The sequence below is a fragment of the Stegostoma tigrinum genome, chromosome 23 (assembly GCF_030684315.1).
Source record: "Stegostoma tigrinum isolate sSteTig4 chromosome 23, sSteTig4.hap1, whole genome shotgun sequence".
Classification (NCBI taxonomy): Eukaryota; Metazoa; Chordata; class Chondrichthyes; order Orectolobiformes; family Stegostomatidae; genus Stegostoma; species Stegostoma tigrinum.
The window spans coordinates 21,716,915-21,734,163 of record NC_081376.1 but is presented as its reverse complement, the minus strand read 5'-3'; the positions used below and the strand labels follow the sequence as shown (position 1 = coordinate 21,734,163).

General features: G+C 39.4%; 1 protein-coding gene across 2 annotated transcripts in view; it reads left to right on the top strand.

The window, feature by feature from the left end:
• LOC125462423 (probable helicase with zinc finger domain) overlaps positions 1-17,249 on the top strand; it is a 367,554-nt gene that overhangs the window by 263,239 nt on the left and 87,066 nt on the right. For both annotated transcript variants that reach the window (XM_059653989.1, XM_059653987.1), the window contains exon 23: positions 9,970-10,153. In XM_059653989.1, coding sequence (XP_059509972.1) covers positions 9,970-10,153 — 184 coding nt within the window. The remainder of the gene's footprint in view (positions 1-9,969; positions 10,154-17,249) is intronic.

The following is a 17,249-nucleotide window of genomic DNA, read 5'->3' as shown; positions in this document are numbered from 1 at the left end:
GCATTGCCTCAAAATAAAGGGCAGCAGATGTAGGACTGAGCTCAGGAGGAACTTGTTCACCCAAAGGGTTGTGAATCTGTGGAATTCCCTGCCCAGTGAAGTGGTTGAGGCCACCTCGCTGAATGTTTTTAAGGCACAGCTAGATAATTTTTTGAACAGTTAAGGAATTAAGGGTTATGATGAGCGAGAGATATCAGCCATGATCTTATTAAATGGTGGGACAGGCTCGAGGGGCCATATGGCCCACTCCTGTTCCTAGTTCTTATGTTCTTATGTTTAGTAATGAGACAGTTGAGTAATGATTGAGTCAAATCAGTTTCCATAGTTTATGTACTTTTAAAGAAATGATATTTTAGGTTTACAGTAGATTACATTATACTTGATTTAAGTAAAATTCTTTGCCTAATATTTAATTTTGTGCAACCAGTAAATATGCAATTGCCTTTCCTTTCTGCTGAGGCCTTTTCTTACTCTGATTTTGTACGTCTTTCATTTAACATAACCAATTATTGTTCCTGTTTCATCCTCTTTATAAATACTAATCCTTTAATTATTCATCTAAGCTGTCTGTTTAATGCCAACTTATTAATTATCTCCAGTACCAGAACTGTGCCAATGTAAATGTCATTCTTCAGATAGTTTGAATATATCTTGCCCTGTTCTAGTACTGTAAATATAAAACTGATTTCTTATTAGCTTTCAGACTAAAGCAGACTTTATTTCTAGTTCTCTTGTGTAAACTACAGAGCACATCATAAAATGATGTTAAACAAATCTGCAGTAGTAGTGTGATTTATGCTTCATTTCCTCTCCATGCATCAGGTTGCAAAAGGGCTTTCCATACACTTGGGACTGTATCAGCAAAAGGCACTGTTATGATCCCAGCTCATTTTATTACTGGACAAGTCAGATTCAAGACTAAAATTGGGATTGATAGATTTTTTTTGTTTTTTTTTAGATTTAACAAGACGGTCTTTTACTGAAACACAAGCATGTAATGCTGCCGATTTGGTTTTAGCAATTAAACGGAAGTTTATTAAACAAAAAATTGACGACAAGAAAAATTAACTAAACTCTTCATATTTAGCACATTTTTAAATGTTTCAAAACACACAGCAAAATACAATCACAATAACCCTAACAATACTTCTTTACAATATTCAAACCAGAGACAACTCCCTCTCTATTACCTCTATGAGGCTTAACTGAGTCCTGGTCTTGTGAATCTGATAGCCTCTTCCTTGAAGCTTCATTAATCAGAGCTCAGACCTGCTCAGCTCCAATTAACCCCTTCAAATAAGCAAACACTTCTAGCCTGGAATTTTCAAGCTAAACTCAAACTTAGGTATCCTATTTCTTAAACTATCTCCTTTCCTCAGGAGAAACTGTTCTACATGTCTAGTTTCAAGCAGAACCTCTGCAAACCAAAATCAGAAAGGTTTTCCTAAGCCCAAAGACACAACTTTCTTTATTCTTCCAACTGAAATTTAATATACTATACTTTTACCTGACTTGTAAATAACACTCCTAATGTGAACAAATTCCCATTAGCCTCCAAGGACTATCTCAACTTTTATTTCAGAAAGTTTAACTTTTACAAATTAGTCATTAAACCCCTTAAGATACATAGTCCAAAATGCAAACTTAAAAATAAGTGATTTAAAGTGTTGGCAAAGATCTATAGCTCAGGTTGTGGATGAGGTTGTTGACTTGCTCGCCGAGCTGGCTTGTTGTTGTTCAGATATTTCATCACCGTGTTGGGTGACATCATCAGTGGAGCTTCCAATGAAGCGATATTATTCTACTCCACAGAGAATAATATCACTTTGTCGGAGGCTCCATTGATGATTTCACCAAGCATGGTGATAAAATGTCTAAACAAAAACAAACCAGCTCAGTGAGCAAATCAACAACCTTAAAAAATAAGTGATATTTAAGATATGTATAAGTCCATGTAACCATTCTTTATGTGTAACTCTAGGCAATAACTGGCGCCATTAGGAAAGTTGGAAATTATAATCCAACTCAAATCTACACACAATGACTTCCAAAAGTTATCATTGGCTGATATTGTGGAGTCAGAACCTTGTCTTAAGATCAGTCAATGACATTCAAATGATTAATCAAAGCTGAAACTCTCCAGACCAAATCCCAAGATTCCCTGCTTTGCAGGGCTGTATTTTAAAATTCACTCATGGGATGTGAGTGTTGCTGGCTGGGCTGGCATTTGTTGTTCATCCCTAGTTGTTCTTGAGAAGAGGACAGTGAGTTGCCTTCTTGAACAGCTCAAGTCCATGTACTGTAGGTTGATACACAAAGCCATGTTGATACACAAAGCCACAAAGGGAGGGAGTACCAAGATTTTGTCCCAACAGCACTGAAGCAACTGGGAAATATTTCCAAGCATGGATGATGAGTACCTTGGAGGTCAACTTGCAGGTGGTGGTGTTCCCATCTACCTGCTGCCCTTCACCTTCAAAATGGTAGTGGTCATGGGTTTGGAAGGTGCTGTCTGAGGACCTTTGGTGATTAATTACATGTGTGTCAGAACTGAAGTGTGATTTAGCTCAGGAGCTGAAATAGAATGAAATTAAAGCCAAATTGACCATTTCAGATCATTCTACAGAATTCATTGCTATATGGATTACAGATAGTTTATGCTTGAATGCTATAATCATCCTCGAGATGCAGTGGTGAAACTGATACTGCACACAGAAATCTGTATTATTGAAAATCTGGTTCAATTGAATTTGAAATGAAGAACATGTCTGTGCCAGTAAAAACACTGAACTAAATGATGTTGGGAGTCTTCATTTTGTGGTGACAGCTTTGTTATCGAAACTAATTTGATGACATAGGTCACTGGTGCACCTCAAATTATGCTGATTTGACATCATCTTCAGCACAGATTCTATCAGATTTACGCAAATAATCTACTTAGTTTTATTGATCACTTGCCCGTTAATAAATACATGGAGCTTTGTCCATCTTAATTCTTTTCCACTTAAGCTTTCTTTCCCCATAAAGCTGAGTTTATAAACTACTGAGAGGACCATTGGGTGGGACTATTTGTGGTTTAAGCTAACAGTTTTTGCAGGTAGCCACTGGTATTTCCCAGTATGCATGCTAATCTAGTTCCAGTTATTTAAAGGATAACTCTAATGTTTTACCTGTAAATGCGTAATCTGCTTTTTCAGAAAATGGATCAGATAAACAAAAGATAATTTAATGAAAATCTCTCTGTGTTAAAGTGTTACTGTTGGGAAAAGAACTCCTTTTTCATATGGTCTGCTGTCACTCAGAGAAAGAAGGCATTCAAATATTACCTTTCCACCTAAACACTTTAATTCTTAATTTGAGTGGAAATTTGAGTTGGACATTGCTGCTCACTTAATGTGTTAGGTAGTCTTCAAATATGCCTATGACAGTGTTTAACTGGTCATTAATTATGCAGACTGTTTCTGCCCCATTTTTCAGAAAAGGCATTCTACATTGGCCATGCTCTGGTTCTTCAACTCACATCCACTCTGTAGAGCCCTGAATTATACTAACTTCGGCCTCATCAACCAACAGCTGCTGCTCACATCAACACCTCACAGAATGGTGTTTTATGGAGGGCAATTGGCTTGTGGTATTATTGCTGAACTAGTTATGCAAAGATCTAGGTAACATTCCTAGATTTGAGTCCCATCATGACAGATGGTGGAAATTGAATGCTATAATAACAACCATGAAGACGTTGTCAAATATCAATATCTATCTGGTTCACTAATGTCCCTTAGGGAAGGCAGACTGATTTTCTGACCTGATCTGGCCCAACTATGACTCCAGACCCCTCTATATGATTGATTCTTAACTGCCATCTGTCATGGACTGGCAAGCTATTCAATTGTTTCAACTGACTGAAAGTCTCAACATAAAGGAATGAAACTGAACAGACTAAGGCACCAGAAATGATTGCAGAAAACACAGCCTTATTGACCCTGCAAAGACCCCCTTGCTAACATCTGCGATCAGTGAAAAAATTGTTTGTCTCTCAGATTAGGTATGCAACAGCTTGACATGTCATATTCTCAGAACCATACCATACACACAGTGTCGTAGCAGATACTGACACCACTAGTGGCATGCCATGACCACCGATGCGACAGACCCAAAAGTGTTAAGTGGTGCTGTGGTATAATATTGAGAGTTAGTTGCCTTAGGAGTCCTCAATATTGATTGGAACCCCATGAAGTCTCATGGCATCAGAAAGAAGGCATGCAAATATTATACACATTACCATGGGTAAGGAAACCTCCTGCAGATTGTCATATCCCACCCCATTTTAGCTGATGAATCAGTGCTCTTTTATGTTGAACATCATTTGGAGAAAGCAGTGTGCGTGGCAATGACACAGAATTTCTTCTGAGTGGGGGTAGTTCAGTATCGACCATCAAGAATGCCTCGCCAGCACCACTACCGACCGAATGGTTGCGTCCTCAAGGACATAGCTGCTAGACTAGGACTTCAGCAGCTAATGACAGAAACAACAAGAGGGAAAAACAGACTTGTCCACAACCTAACTAATCTGCCTGCCCCAGGTGTATATGTCCATGACATTGGAATGAATGATGACCACACAGTCCTTATGGAGTTGAAGTCCTGTCATCTCACTGCGGAAACCCTCCATGGTATTATGTGGCGCTGTAACTATCCTAAATGAGATAGACTTCAAACAGATTTAGCAGCTCAAGACTGTGCATTCATGAGGCACCCTGAGCCATCAGTGGTAGCGGAATTGATTTCAACCACAGTCTGTAACCTCATAGCCCATTATATCCACAACTCTACCATTCCCATGAAGTTAACGGGATCAATCCTGGTTCACTGAAGCGTGTGGCAACTTACCAGGAACAGCATCAAATATTCCTGAAAATGAAGTGTCAACCTGGTGAACTTACAAACAGGATTATTTGAGTGTCAAAGAGAAGAAGCAGCAAGTCAAAGATAGAGCTAAGAAATTTCATAACCAATGGATCACATATAAGCTCTGACCACACCCAGTTGCGAATGATGGTGGGCAATTAAACAACTCACGGGAGGATGAAGGTTTATACATATTCCCATGCTCAATAATGGGGTCACCCAGCATATCAGTACAAAATACAAGATTGAAGGATTTGCAACAATCTTCTGTCAGAAGTACTGAGTGGATGAATCAGGCTGAGCTCCTCCGGATGTCTCCAGAATTACAAATGCCAGTCTTCGGCTAATTTGATTCACTCCACGTGAATCCAATGGTTCCAGTACAGCTGCAGCAATGACCCAACAATGTGGAAAATTGTCCTGGTATGTTCTGTACATAAGAAGGATCAATTCAATCCAACCAGTTATTGTACACCTATGATGGAAGGTATCAATCAGCACTTGCTCAGAATTAACCTGCTCACTGATACTCATTGTGGGTTCTACCAGAGCCACTCAACTCCTGATTTCATTATAGCCGTGGTTCAAATATGGACAAAAGAGCTGAATTCCAGAGGTAAGGTGAGAATGTTTGCCCCCGATATCAAGGCTGCATTCAACTGAGTGTGACATCAAGGAGCCCTAGCAAAATTGAAGTCAGTGGGAATTGGAGGGTGTTGGGGGTAAGCTCATACCTGGAGCCATACCTCGCACAAAGCAAGATGGTGGTAGTTGTTTGAGATCCATCATCTCTGATCAAGGACATCTCTGCAGGCATTCCTCAGGGTAATGCCCAGACTTGACCATCATTACAGCTTAAGCTATTTAAGAGCACCTCAGTATTCCTTTTGTTCATCATAATCTCTATTGCCCGTTTCCCTGCTAATATTAAAAAAATGAAATGGGCATCGTTCTGTAACTGACATAGTATTCCCTTCAAATGCCTTTCATTCACTTTGAGCAATGCGTTACTAAATCAAATCACATACAGAGTCATCCTGCTTGTAACTCTATAGACTTTGCTCACCCATCCACGAAAACTCAATGCACCTTATCAGTTGCATTAATACTTCAGCGTTTATAACCAGCCTGTTTCCTAGCGACCCTGAATTCTCAGCATTGGTATCCATTTATATCATATTCAAACAGTTTCCACGAGTTGGTGCTTTCACCTGATGCATCTTCATTTCTATTTTAGAATTAAAACGACACGACTATGCAATTTGTGTCTGCTGTTATGGATTGTCTTATCACGAAATGAGTAGAATTGTCATTTAGATTGAAAAAGTGCAGTCTGTTGAGCAAAATCTTTAACGAGTAGCAAGGCTTTGGGGGCAGTCTAGCAAATGAGGAAAATGTATCTGTAAACCTAAAATCCATATGAGTTTCTGATATTTCTTTAAATTGTAAATGACTGTTGTAGTTCACTGTACAAGCCAAATTCATGTTGAGCCAGCTTCCTTGCCCTTAGCGCTTCTGGTGAAGTGACTTGGAAGCAGTCACATGATATCAGCCCATTGCAAAATGTAATTATTTTGGCATACAAAGTACAAAATAGGAAAAGAAGTAGACCATTCGATCCTTCAAACCTGCTCCTCTATTCATTCAGATCATTGCTGTTCTCTTTGTGTTTTGAGGTCCACAATCCCTTCACTCCTGATAACCATGTATTCCCTTGCCTGACGGGAAGATTTCTGTCTCTGCCTTGAAAATATTCAATGACACCACTTGTACCACCTTTTGAAACAGAGAGTTCCAAAGTTGCATAACCCTCAGAAAGAAAAAAAATTAATTTGATCTTCCTTTGCCCTAATTTAATCTGTTTTAGAATAAAATGGTCAAACTGGGATTAAATCCAGCACGATTTCAGGAATTACATGGAACATAGAACATAGAACATTACAGTGCAGTACAGGCCCTTTGGCCCTCGATGTTGCGCTGACCTGTGAAACCAATCTGAAGCCCATCTAACCTACACTATTCCATTATCATCCGTATATTTATCCAATGACCATTTAAATGCCCTTAAAGTTGAATCTTACCATTAGCCCAGTACTCTGTATTCCTGTTACTCTTTCCAAAGTGAATCACCTCACACTTCTCTGCATTAAACTCCATTTGCCACCTCTCAGCCCAGCTCTGCAGCTTATCTATGTCCCTCTGTAACCTGCAACATCCTTCCACACTATCCACAACTCCACCAACTTTAGTGTGTCATCCGCAAATTTACTAACCCATCCTTCTATGCCCCAATCCAGGTCATACATAAAAATGTCAAACAGCAGTAGCCCCAAAACAGATCATTGAGATACATCACTAGTAACTGAACTCCAGGATGAACATTTACCATTAACCACCACCCTCTGTCTTCTTACAGCTAGCCAATTTCTGATCCAAATTGCTATATCACCCTCAATCCCATGCCTCCGTATTTTCTGCAACAGCCTACAGTGGGGACCCTTATCAAACACTTTCCTGAAATCCATATACACCACATCAACCTCTTTACCCTCATCTACCTGTTTGGTCACCTTCTCAAAGAACTCAGTAAGGTTTGTGAGGCATGACCTACCATTCACAAAACCGTGTTGACTATCCCTAATCAAATTATTCCATTCTAGATTATTATAAATCCAATCTCTTATAATCCTGTCCAACACTTTAACCACAACCGAAGTAAGGCTAACTGGTCTATAATTACCAGGGTTATCTCTACTCCCCTTCTTGAACAAGAGGAAAACATTTGCTATCCCCCAATCTTCTGGCACTATTCCGGTAGACAATGCTGACTATAAAGATCAGAGCCAAAGGCTGTGCTATCTCCTCCCTAACTTCCCAGAGAATCCTAAGATAAATCCCATGCGGCCCAGGGGGTTTATCTATTTTCACACTTTCCTGCATTGCGAACACCTCCTCCTTATGAACCTCAATTCCGTCTAGTCCAATAGCCTGTACCTCAGTATTCTCTTTGACAACATTGTCTTTTTCCTGTGTGAATACTGATGAAAAATATTCATTTAGCACCCCCCCACAACTCTTTGGACTCCACGCACAACTTCCCACTCCTGTCCTTGACTGGCCCTAATCTTACTCTAGTCATTCTTTTCTTCCTGACATACCTATAGAAAACTTTAGTGTTTTCCTTGATCCCACCTGCCAAAGACTTCCAATGTCCCCTCCTGGCTGTTCTTAGCTCTCTCTTTAGGCCCTTCCTGGCTAACTTGTAACTCTCAAGCCCCCTAACTGAGCCTTCACACCTCATCTTTATATAAGCCTCCTTCTTCCTCTTGACAAGAAATTCAACTTCTTTAGTAAACCACGGTTCCCTTGCTCAACCACTTCCTCCCTGCCTGACAGGTACATATTTATGAAGGACATGCAGTAGCTGTTCCTTGAACAAACTCCACATTTCAATTGTGCCCAGCCCCTGCAGTTTCCTTCCCCATCCTGTGTATCCTAAATCTTGCTTAATCGCCTCATAATTGCCTTTCCCCCAGCTATAACTCTTGCCCTGCAGTATATACCTGTCCCTTTCCATCGCTAAAGTAAATGTAACCGAATTTTGGTCACTGTCACCAAAGTGCTCACCTACCTCCAAATCTAACATCTGGCCTGGTTCATTACCCAGTACCAAATCCCATGTGGCCTCACCTCTTGTTGGCCTATCTACGTACTGTCAGGAAACCTTCCTGCACACTTTGGACAAAAACTGACCCATCTAAAGTGCTCGAACTATAGCGTTTCCAGTCAATATTTAGAATGTTAAGGACCCCATGACAACTACCCTGTTACTTTCACTCCTATCCAGAATCATCTTTGCAATCCTTTTCTCTACATCTCTGGAACTTTTCGGAGGCCTATAGAAAACTCCCAACAGGGTGACCTCTCCTTTCCTGTTTCTAACCTCAGCCCATACTACCTCAGTAGACGAATCCTCATCAAACGTCCTTTCTGCCACCGTAATACTGTCCTTGACTAACAGTGCCACGCCTCCCCCTCTTTTACCACCTTCCCTGATCTTACTGAAACATCTAAACCCTGGAACCTGCAACAACCATTCCTGTCCCTGTTCTATCCATGTCTCTGAAATCGCCACAACATCGAAGTCCCAGGTACCAACCCATGCTTCAAGTTCACCCACCTTATCCCGGATGCTCCTGGTGTTGAAGTAGACACACTTCAAACCACCTTCCTGCCTGCCGGTACACTCCTGTGACCTTGAAACCTTATTCATGACCTCACTACTCTCAACCTCCTGTACACTGGAGCTACAATTCAGGTTCCCATCCCCGTGCTGAATTAGTGGGCTGAATACTAACTGCAACTGTAACTTTTAAACAGTTAGTCAAAATATTTTATCCTATTGTAATCACATAATTGTATAACTCTGTTAAATATTTACCCCGGTTTGACACGCGGGCTCTCTTTATAATTCCGCTAACATGAAGTGATGCCTGTCATTCTAATTTTGAACAGCAAGCCACGACAGTCAGCATTTTGTTGTAATTTTTTTATATAGCACAGAAATTGAAATTCAGTCTAAAAGCAATGAAGTAGGCAAATAAGAGGCTCAGTAGGATTTTGTTACAAAGTTTGTTCATGTGTGCGGTTAACAAAAAGTGAAAAACAACCCGATCATGCTGACGGATATAATGAAAATGTCAAATGTAGTCTCAAAAGTAGCTACTGAAAATTTTGAAATTATTTTACAAATTAACAGTAACTGTTTATGAATGCATTCTGTTTTCTTTTTGAAGATGCAAATGTTGTTAAATAACTGTTCTCTTCTCCAATATGCTCCAAATAAAGCAAAATATGACCACATTTGAAGATCTTTTACAGCTTCCAAATTTTAGAAATTTGGCAGTAGCATTACTTGTAATTTTTGAATTGCTTAAGTACTATTTATTTATTTATTTGTCCACATTTATAATAATAAAATCTTTTTTGATAAATCTGTGTCCTTGACAGAAATATGATATAAAGGCACTTGTTACTTATGTTTGTTCCAACTTTGTTTAGGTGACCTGGTTGGGATACCAGAGCAGAATAGCATTAGACCCAAGGCTTGTGGCTCGTCAGACTGCCATGGCTTATAATTTCAAGTTGTTACAGACTCCAGGAAGGCTTTCACCTGGTCCTTATAACCATGGGACTTCGGCACATCAATCACAAATGGACAGAGATTTGGAACATGCAAAGTCTGGTGAGCTATTATTCTTAGAATTTAAGCTGTCTGTTGGGTACAGTATTTGTGTTAGTCACATTGTAGATTATTTGTGGTCAATGAATTAAGTGAGCTTGGTATGTTCAATTAAGGATTTTTGTTTCTCACTGTTTATGTCCTCGTCTACGATTTTTATACTGATGCTTGATGATCCAGATATCTTCTTTAAAAAATTGCTTTGATCCATTCAGATTCTGAACAAATAATATTGTTTAACATTTATTTATAAGTCCGGCAATCATCATATAAACAGCTTCCCAGCCTGTGATAATGTTATTGCTGTCCTGAGATTGTTGGGAGGCGCTTATACGTGCAGAGCTGTGTTCCTCTTTTCTTTTCCCTGAAATAACTGTTGGGCATGTATTTGGATGACATTTAAAAAAAATTGCCTGCCATAACATGTTAGAATTTAGTATTCAGCTTGAAAGCAAGAAAATTAGTTCAGAAACAACTATGCTAAGTTTAAATAAGATAATTGGAAAGGACTGAGAGGTGAGTTATCTAAAGTGAACTTCAAAAGGAATTTAGCACAAAACTCAGTTGAGGAACAATGGCTGATGTTTAAGAAAACAGTTCATGACTCACAATGCTGATATATACCAATAAGGAAGAATAATCCTAGTAAGGACATTAATCAGCCATGGTTAACCAAAGAAGTTAAGAATATCATCAAATTGAAAGAAATAAAACATACAATGTGGCAAAGATTAGCAAAAAGCCAGATGTTGGGAAAGTTTAAAAGCCAACAAAAGTTAACTTTAAAAAAGGAGAAAATACATTTTGGGGCTAAATAGCAAGTAATATCAAAACAGATAGCAAAGAGAACATGGGTTCCTTGGGAAACAATAATGGGGAATCAGGAAATGGTAGAAGAGTTGCATCATGCTAAAAGATGCCAGTAGCATTCTAAAACTGCTAAATAATCAAGGGGCAAAAGGAAGTGATGAAATAAATACAGTAACTATGACTAGAGAAAAAATAGCTAGGGAAGCTAATGGGTCTAATGAATATGCCTACTGGACCTGATGGATTGTGTCCAAGGATATTAAAGGAAATAGTTACTCAGATAGTGGACACAGTGGTAGTAATCTTCCAAGAATCCAGAGTATTTGAAAACTGCTAGTGTATACCCTTGTTTACACACAGATAACTATTGGCCAGTTAGTTTAATATGTTATTGGGAAAGTGTTAAAGTCTATTTTAAAGAATTCAATAGCAGAGCATTTAGAAGTACATAATATGATGAAGCATAGTCAGCTTGGATTCAATAAAGGGGAGATGATGCCCTGACAAATTTATTAGAATTCTTTGAGGAAGTAACAATCAGGATAGATAAATGGGAGTCAGTAGGTGTAATATATATTGATACCACACAAGAATACATAATAGAAGTGGTTTTGGGGTTAGTAAATAAGCATGGATAGAAATTTGAATAACTAATGGAAGACAGAAATTTGGAACGAAGGTTGTGTTTTCAGGATGGCCACCTATAACTAGTGGGAGTACCATAGATTTCACTGCTGGGGCCACAGTTATTTATGGTATACATTAATGACTTAGTTGAGGGAAATGAGTGTGCTCGAGCCAAATTTGTTGATGCACAAAAATAGGTAGGAAGGCAAGTGTTAAGGATGACACAGAATCTGCAGAGGCAGATGGACAAGTTAAATGAGTGAGCAAAAATTTGGCAGATGGAGTGTGATGTGGGAGCATATGAGATTATACACTTTGGCAGGAAGTATAGAGGAGCTGAATATTATTTAAAGAGAGAAACACTACAGAAAGCTGCAGTAGGATTCATAGTCCTCATGAATGAACCAAAAAAGGTTGTATCCAAGTTCACTTACCAGCCTATCGGCATTAGGGAAGTCAAATGGAATATTGGCCTTTGAAATAAAGTGAATGGGCTATGAAAATAGAAAAGTCTTTCTCAATCTGTACAAGGTATTAATCTGACCACAATACCTAGAATACTGTGATCAGTTTGTCTGAACAAAGATATCCTGGCGTTGGAGGAATCAAGAGAAAGTTAACTAAGTTAATTATGGATATAGAGAGATTTTCTTGTGAAGAAAAGTTGATTGGGTTTGGCTTGGGCTGATTGGAATTTGGAAGAATAGCATGTAACTTTGTTGAAATGAAACAATTTTTAGGGTGCTTGATAGGATAAATGATTAATGGTTGTTTACCTTGTGAGGGCATAATCTCAGAGGAAAGGGTCATTCACTTTCGACAGATAAGACAGAGAGTAATCTTTCTGTGAAATTCTGTATCACAGAGCTGTCAAGGGAGGATTGTTTAGAATATTTAAAGCTGAGATAGACAGTTTTAAATGGTAAGAAAATCAAGGTTTATGGAAAAAAAGGGTGTAAAATGAAGTTGAGAATTATCAGATCAGCATGGTCTCGTTGAATAATGGAACACACTTGATAGGCTGAATAGCCTGCTTCTGCCCTTATGCTTTATTGTCTTATGGGTTCAAATTTGAATTTGATTGAATCTACAATTAAGTCTAATGATGACCATGAAAACATTATTGATTGTCATAAAAGCTCACCTGGTTAACTATTGCCTTTTAGGAAAGGAAAAGTGCTATCCTTATCTTCCCTGGCCCACTTGTGATCCAGACACACAGCAATATGATTGACTCTGAATTGTCCTCTGAGGTGGCACTGCAAGCTTATCAGTCATATAAAACTGCTAAAACATCTCAAAGAATTGGAACTGATTGGACCATTTTCCGTTAACCAAGGCATCAAACGCTACAACTGCAAAGTGCTAACTATAGGGCAACAAGCAGATACATGAGAACACATGAGAGCGGCAAGTTTCCCTCCAACCCACTCACAATTCTAACTTGGAAATAAATTGTCGCTCTTTCAGTGCCACTTGATCAAAATCCTGGAACTCCCTCCTCTGACAGCTCCATGGGAGTACCAAATCATATGGATGCTGCAGTTCCAAAAAGCAGCTCACCACTACCATCTGTAAAGCAACAAAGATTGGCAATGAGTACTGGCCCAGGCAGGAATGGCAACATCCTTGAACGAATAAAGAAGGGCATCCTAAGCAGTAGCATAAATGAGTTATAGTTGGTTTGTAATTAGTGTCAACAGCTACATTCTACCTTCTTAACTGCCATTCAGCATCGTTTATTTAGTTAAGGTGGATTAAAATTAATCTTCACTGTAAATTCTGATGGGCCATTCAGTCATGAAATTACATATATCCTTGATAATCTGCCCAAGGGTACATGCAGACATTCTTTTATTGAAAAGTGGTAGCATTCAATTACTGTTGGCCTGTGAATCACAGATGTTGGTAAACCGCTATGACAGTGAGAGTCAATCAGTTATGACCAAAAAGCAACCTCTTGAGAAACATGTGTTCATATTGCTCTTTAAACTCAAAATTCACAAACTTGTCTTCAAGGTCTATTAATTTCAGATCTAAGATGCACATGTGCTATTTCTTTATTTTTTCTCTTCATGTTGTACCTATCCAGATGCCTTTTAAATGTTGTAATTGTACCTATCTCTACCACTTTCTCTGGCATAAGATAATAAAATGTGGGGCTGGATGAACACAGCAGGCCAAGCAGCATCTCAGGAGCACAAAAGCTGACGTTTCGGGCCTAGACCCTTCATCAGAGACTTTCTCTGGCAGCTCATTTTATAGACACTCTACCCTCTGTGTGAAAATGTTGCCCCACAGGTACCATTTAAATCTTTTCCCTCTCACCTTAAACCTGTGCCCTCTAGTTTTGGGCTCCCCTACCTTTGGAAAGAGATCTTGACTTTTCACTTTATCTATGGCCCTAATGATTTTATAAGCCTCTATAAGATCATTCCTTAGTGTCTGATGCTCCAGGGATAAAAGTTCCACCCTATTCAGCCTTTCTTTATAACTCAAACCCGCCAACATCTTTGGAAAATTTTTTCTGCACCCTGTCTAGTTTAACAACATCCTTTTGATAGCAAGGTGACCAGAATTATATGCAGTATTCAAAATATGGCCTCAATGTAAGGTGTCTTACTGCCTGCTCTCTTGTTGGCTCCAGACGTGTCGTTAAGGTTGCATGCTATAATATATCCAATGCAGTGTATTCGGCTACCATCAGAATCAGAAAGTCCCAAGACATCGAGTACACGAATAGGAAAGGATTTTAGACCAATATGGCCCAATTTGGACTGGTTCAGTTTAGGAAACCTGGTCAGCATGGACATTTGAACCAAAGGTTCTGTTTTTGTGCTGTAAGATTCTATGACTCCATTATCAGAAGGCTTACCCTGTTGAAGTCAAGTCACCTCTTTCTCTTGCTAGTATTGTGCCATCAGATGCTTTTTTTTTGACTACGGTTCTTCTGTCATGAGGCTGAATCAACTTTTCAGCGCTAACTGAGGATTTTTGCCTTGAATTAACTTTGTGGTTTATTTTACCTTGAAGACCACCTCCACACTCACTAGCCTATATGTTTTAAAAAATGGCAAGAATCTCTGGCTAATCCCGTTGCTGGGTCAGGTTTCCAAGAAGTCTATCTTGTCTGCTTGTGCAGTTCTACTGAGTCTCTGGTTCTCATCCCTCTTTCAAGGCCTTTCCATGTAATCTGCTTTTCTCCTGCAATCCCTTTATGTTGAGAAACCTCAGTGGTTAACCTTATTCCACATCCGCTATATATCTAACTGACAGCTGTACTACTACTTCCGTTTGACAATAATCCATATTATTGTATCTTACCTTCTCATGTATATGTGTTTATATGTATATTGGTGGCATTTCTTTAGGACTCTTATTGTTATATATCAGATCCCACTGATATACAGGAGCATACTCACAATCATTTATCTGTACAATATGACTTCTGCTCACTCGTGGAGATTGGTCTTGTCAAACACTCACCACCAGCATTTTTAGCAGGCTTGTAGAAGGTTTCAAACAGCAATGACCCTTCTGCATCTTTCAGATCCAGTTGGTGGACCATGGACCACACACTAGTATCATTCCCCAAACCAATTGTGCAAGTATTTGGCAAAGCACTTGCAAAATCAATTTCCGTGTTTTGGATGCAGTGGATGGTGTTTTGGATGGTCAAAAACCGTCCATCACCATTTCCTAGATAACAAAGTGTGGAGCTGGATGAACACAGCAGGCCAAGCAGCATCTCAGGAGCACAAAAGCTGACGTTTTGGGCCTAGACCCTTCATCAGAGAGGGGGATGGGGAGTGGGAACTGGAATAAATAGGGAGAGAGGGGGAGGTGGACCGAAGATGGAGATTACAAGAGAGTTGCAGTGGGAGAGAGATTCCCTGAGGTTGGTCCTTCTCTGATGAAGGGTCTAAGCCTGAAACGTCAGCTTTTGTGCTCCTGAGATGCTGCTTGGCCTGCTGTGTTCATCCAGCTCCACACTTTGTTATCTTGGATTCTACAGCATCTGCAGTTCCCATTATCACTGATACAATTTTAACCTCACTGCGAAGCCACTTCCAGGGATGCCTAACCTGAAGAAGTTACCCTCCTCCCTCCGGACCAACCTCAGGGAATCTCTCTCCCACTGCAACTCTCTTGTAATCTCCATCTTCGGTCCGCCTCCCCCTCTCTCCCGATTTATTCCAGTTCCCTCTCCCCATCCCCCTCTCTGATGAAGGTTCTAGGCCCGAAACGTCAGCTTTTATGCTCCTGCGATGCTGCTTGGCCTGCTGTGTTCATCCAGCTCCACACTTTGTTATCTTGGATTCTGCACCATCACTATTTCCTGTTCTGTTACTCTAAAATGGCATAAAATCCATAAGAAGACAAAACAGAATGCTTCCACCACACTCTGAAACTCTGTTGAAGAACAGGACATCAACTTTAATGACTGGGAGAAGCTTGCTACTAATCATTCAAAGTGGTGACATCAAGATACATCACAATTAGACACATCAGGCAGATAACTAGCCATGGCAGAGCAGGAAAGAAAAAGAAACAACTTCTGTTCTCTGGATTACATTACCTCAGGGATGGGATATATTGCCCCATATGTACACAGATATACAGGTCAGAAATTGACCTGTTTAATCAAATGAACACCCTTGGCAGAAACCCATGGTCCCTAGCTTGGTATTAATGTTACATAAAAATTATTACATACAAATTAATTGTAGAATGTGCAACTATTTGATTTATCTATTTAAGTTTTTTAAAAATGTATTGGCTACGCCCTACTGTTCACCAGATATGTATTGCTGATTGTGGAAATAATTGTAAATATAATGGTTTGGTTTATGGCCACTTATGCCTCACTAAATTTTTTATTTCCTTATTTTTCTATTTTTTTTCCAAAGAGTTTGTCCCTAAGATGGCGCTGCAAGTGGCAACTTATAAACTTTTCATTATACTCATATGAGTACATGTGACAATAAAGCTAATTAAATATATTAAGTGACTTGGCCTCCACAGCCTTCTGTGGTCAAGATTTCCACAGGCTCATTACCCTTTGAGTGAAGAAATGTTTCTTCATCTGATTCCTGCCTCCAGTCCAGCCAATGTCAATAGATTCTGTGTCGTCATAGAGTGATGGAGGGAAGTGAACATGTGAAGGGGTTTTGAGAGGAATGTGCATAGAGAAAAATGAGAATTATATCAGAGTGTGAGGAAGAGACAAGAACACTGTTAGGGTGAGGGTTTCAGGGAGAGAGGGAAGAGAACCCATAAAGAAAAAAATGTAGGCTACCTAATAATCAGTAAAATTTTTTAAACTGTTTCTTTTTTTCTGTGAAACTGAATTGGACATACTGCAATTGATACAATTGACATTTGAACTCTTGCTCATCAGCATGTGACAGCTGACGCTCCTGCACTCTGAGGGAGCAGTTGGATTTTAGGTGTGCATTCACACCATGGAAGAAGTTGAGATGAGATATCTGGCCCAGAAATGCATAGCTCCATCATAGTATAAAAAAGTAGGAGAAAAGCAGATAGTGATTGCCGTTTCTCTGAAGACTTTGGACAAATATTAACATTTCAGGTTGATAACCTTTCATAACAAAAAGATCATTGACCTGAAACCTTTGATGAAAGGTTATTAATCTGACCT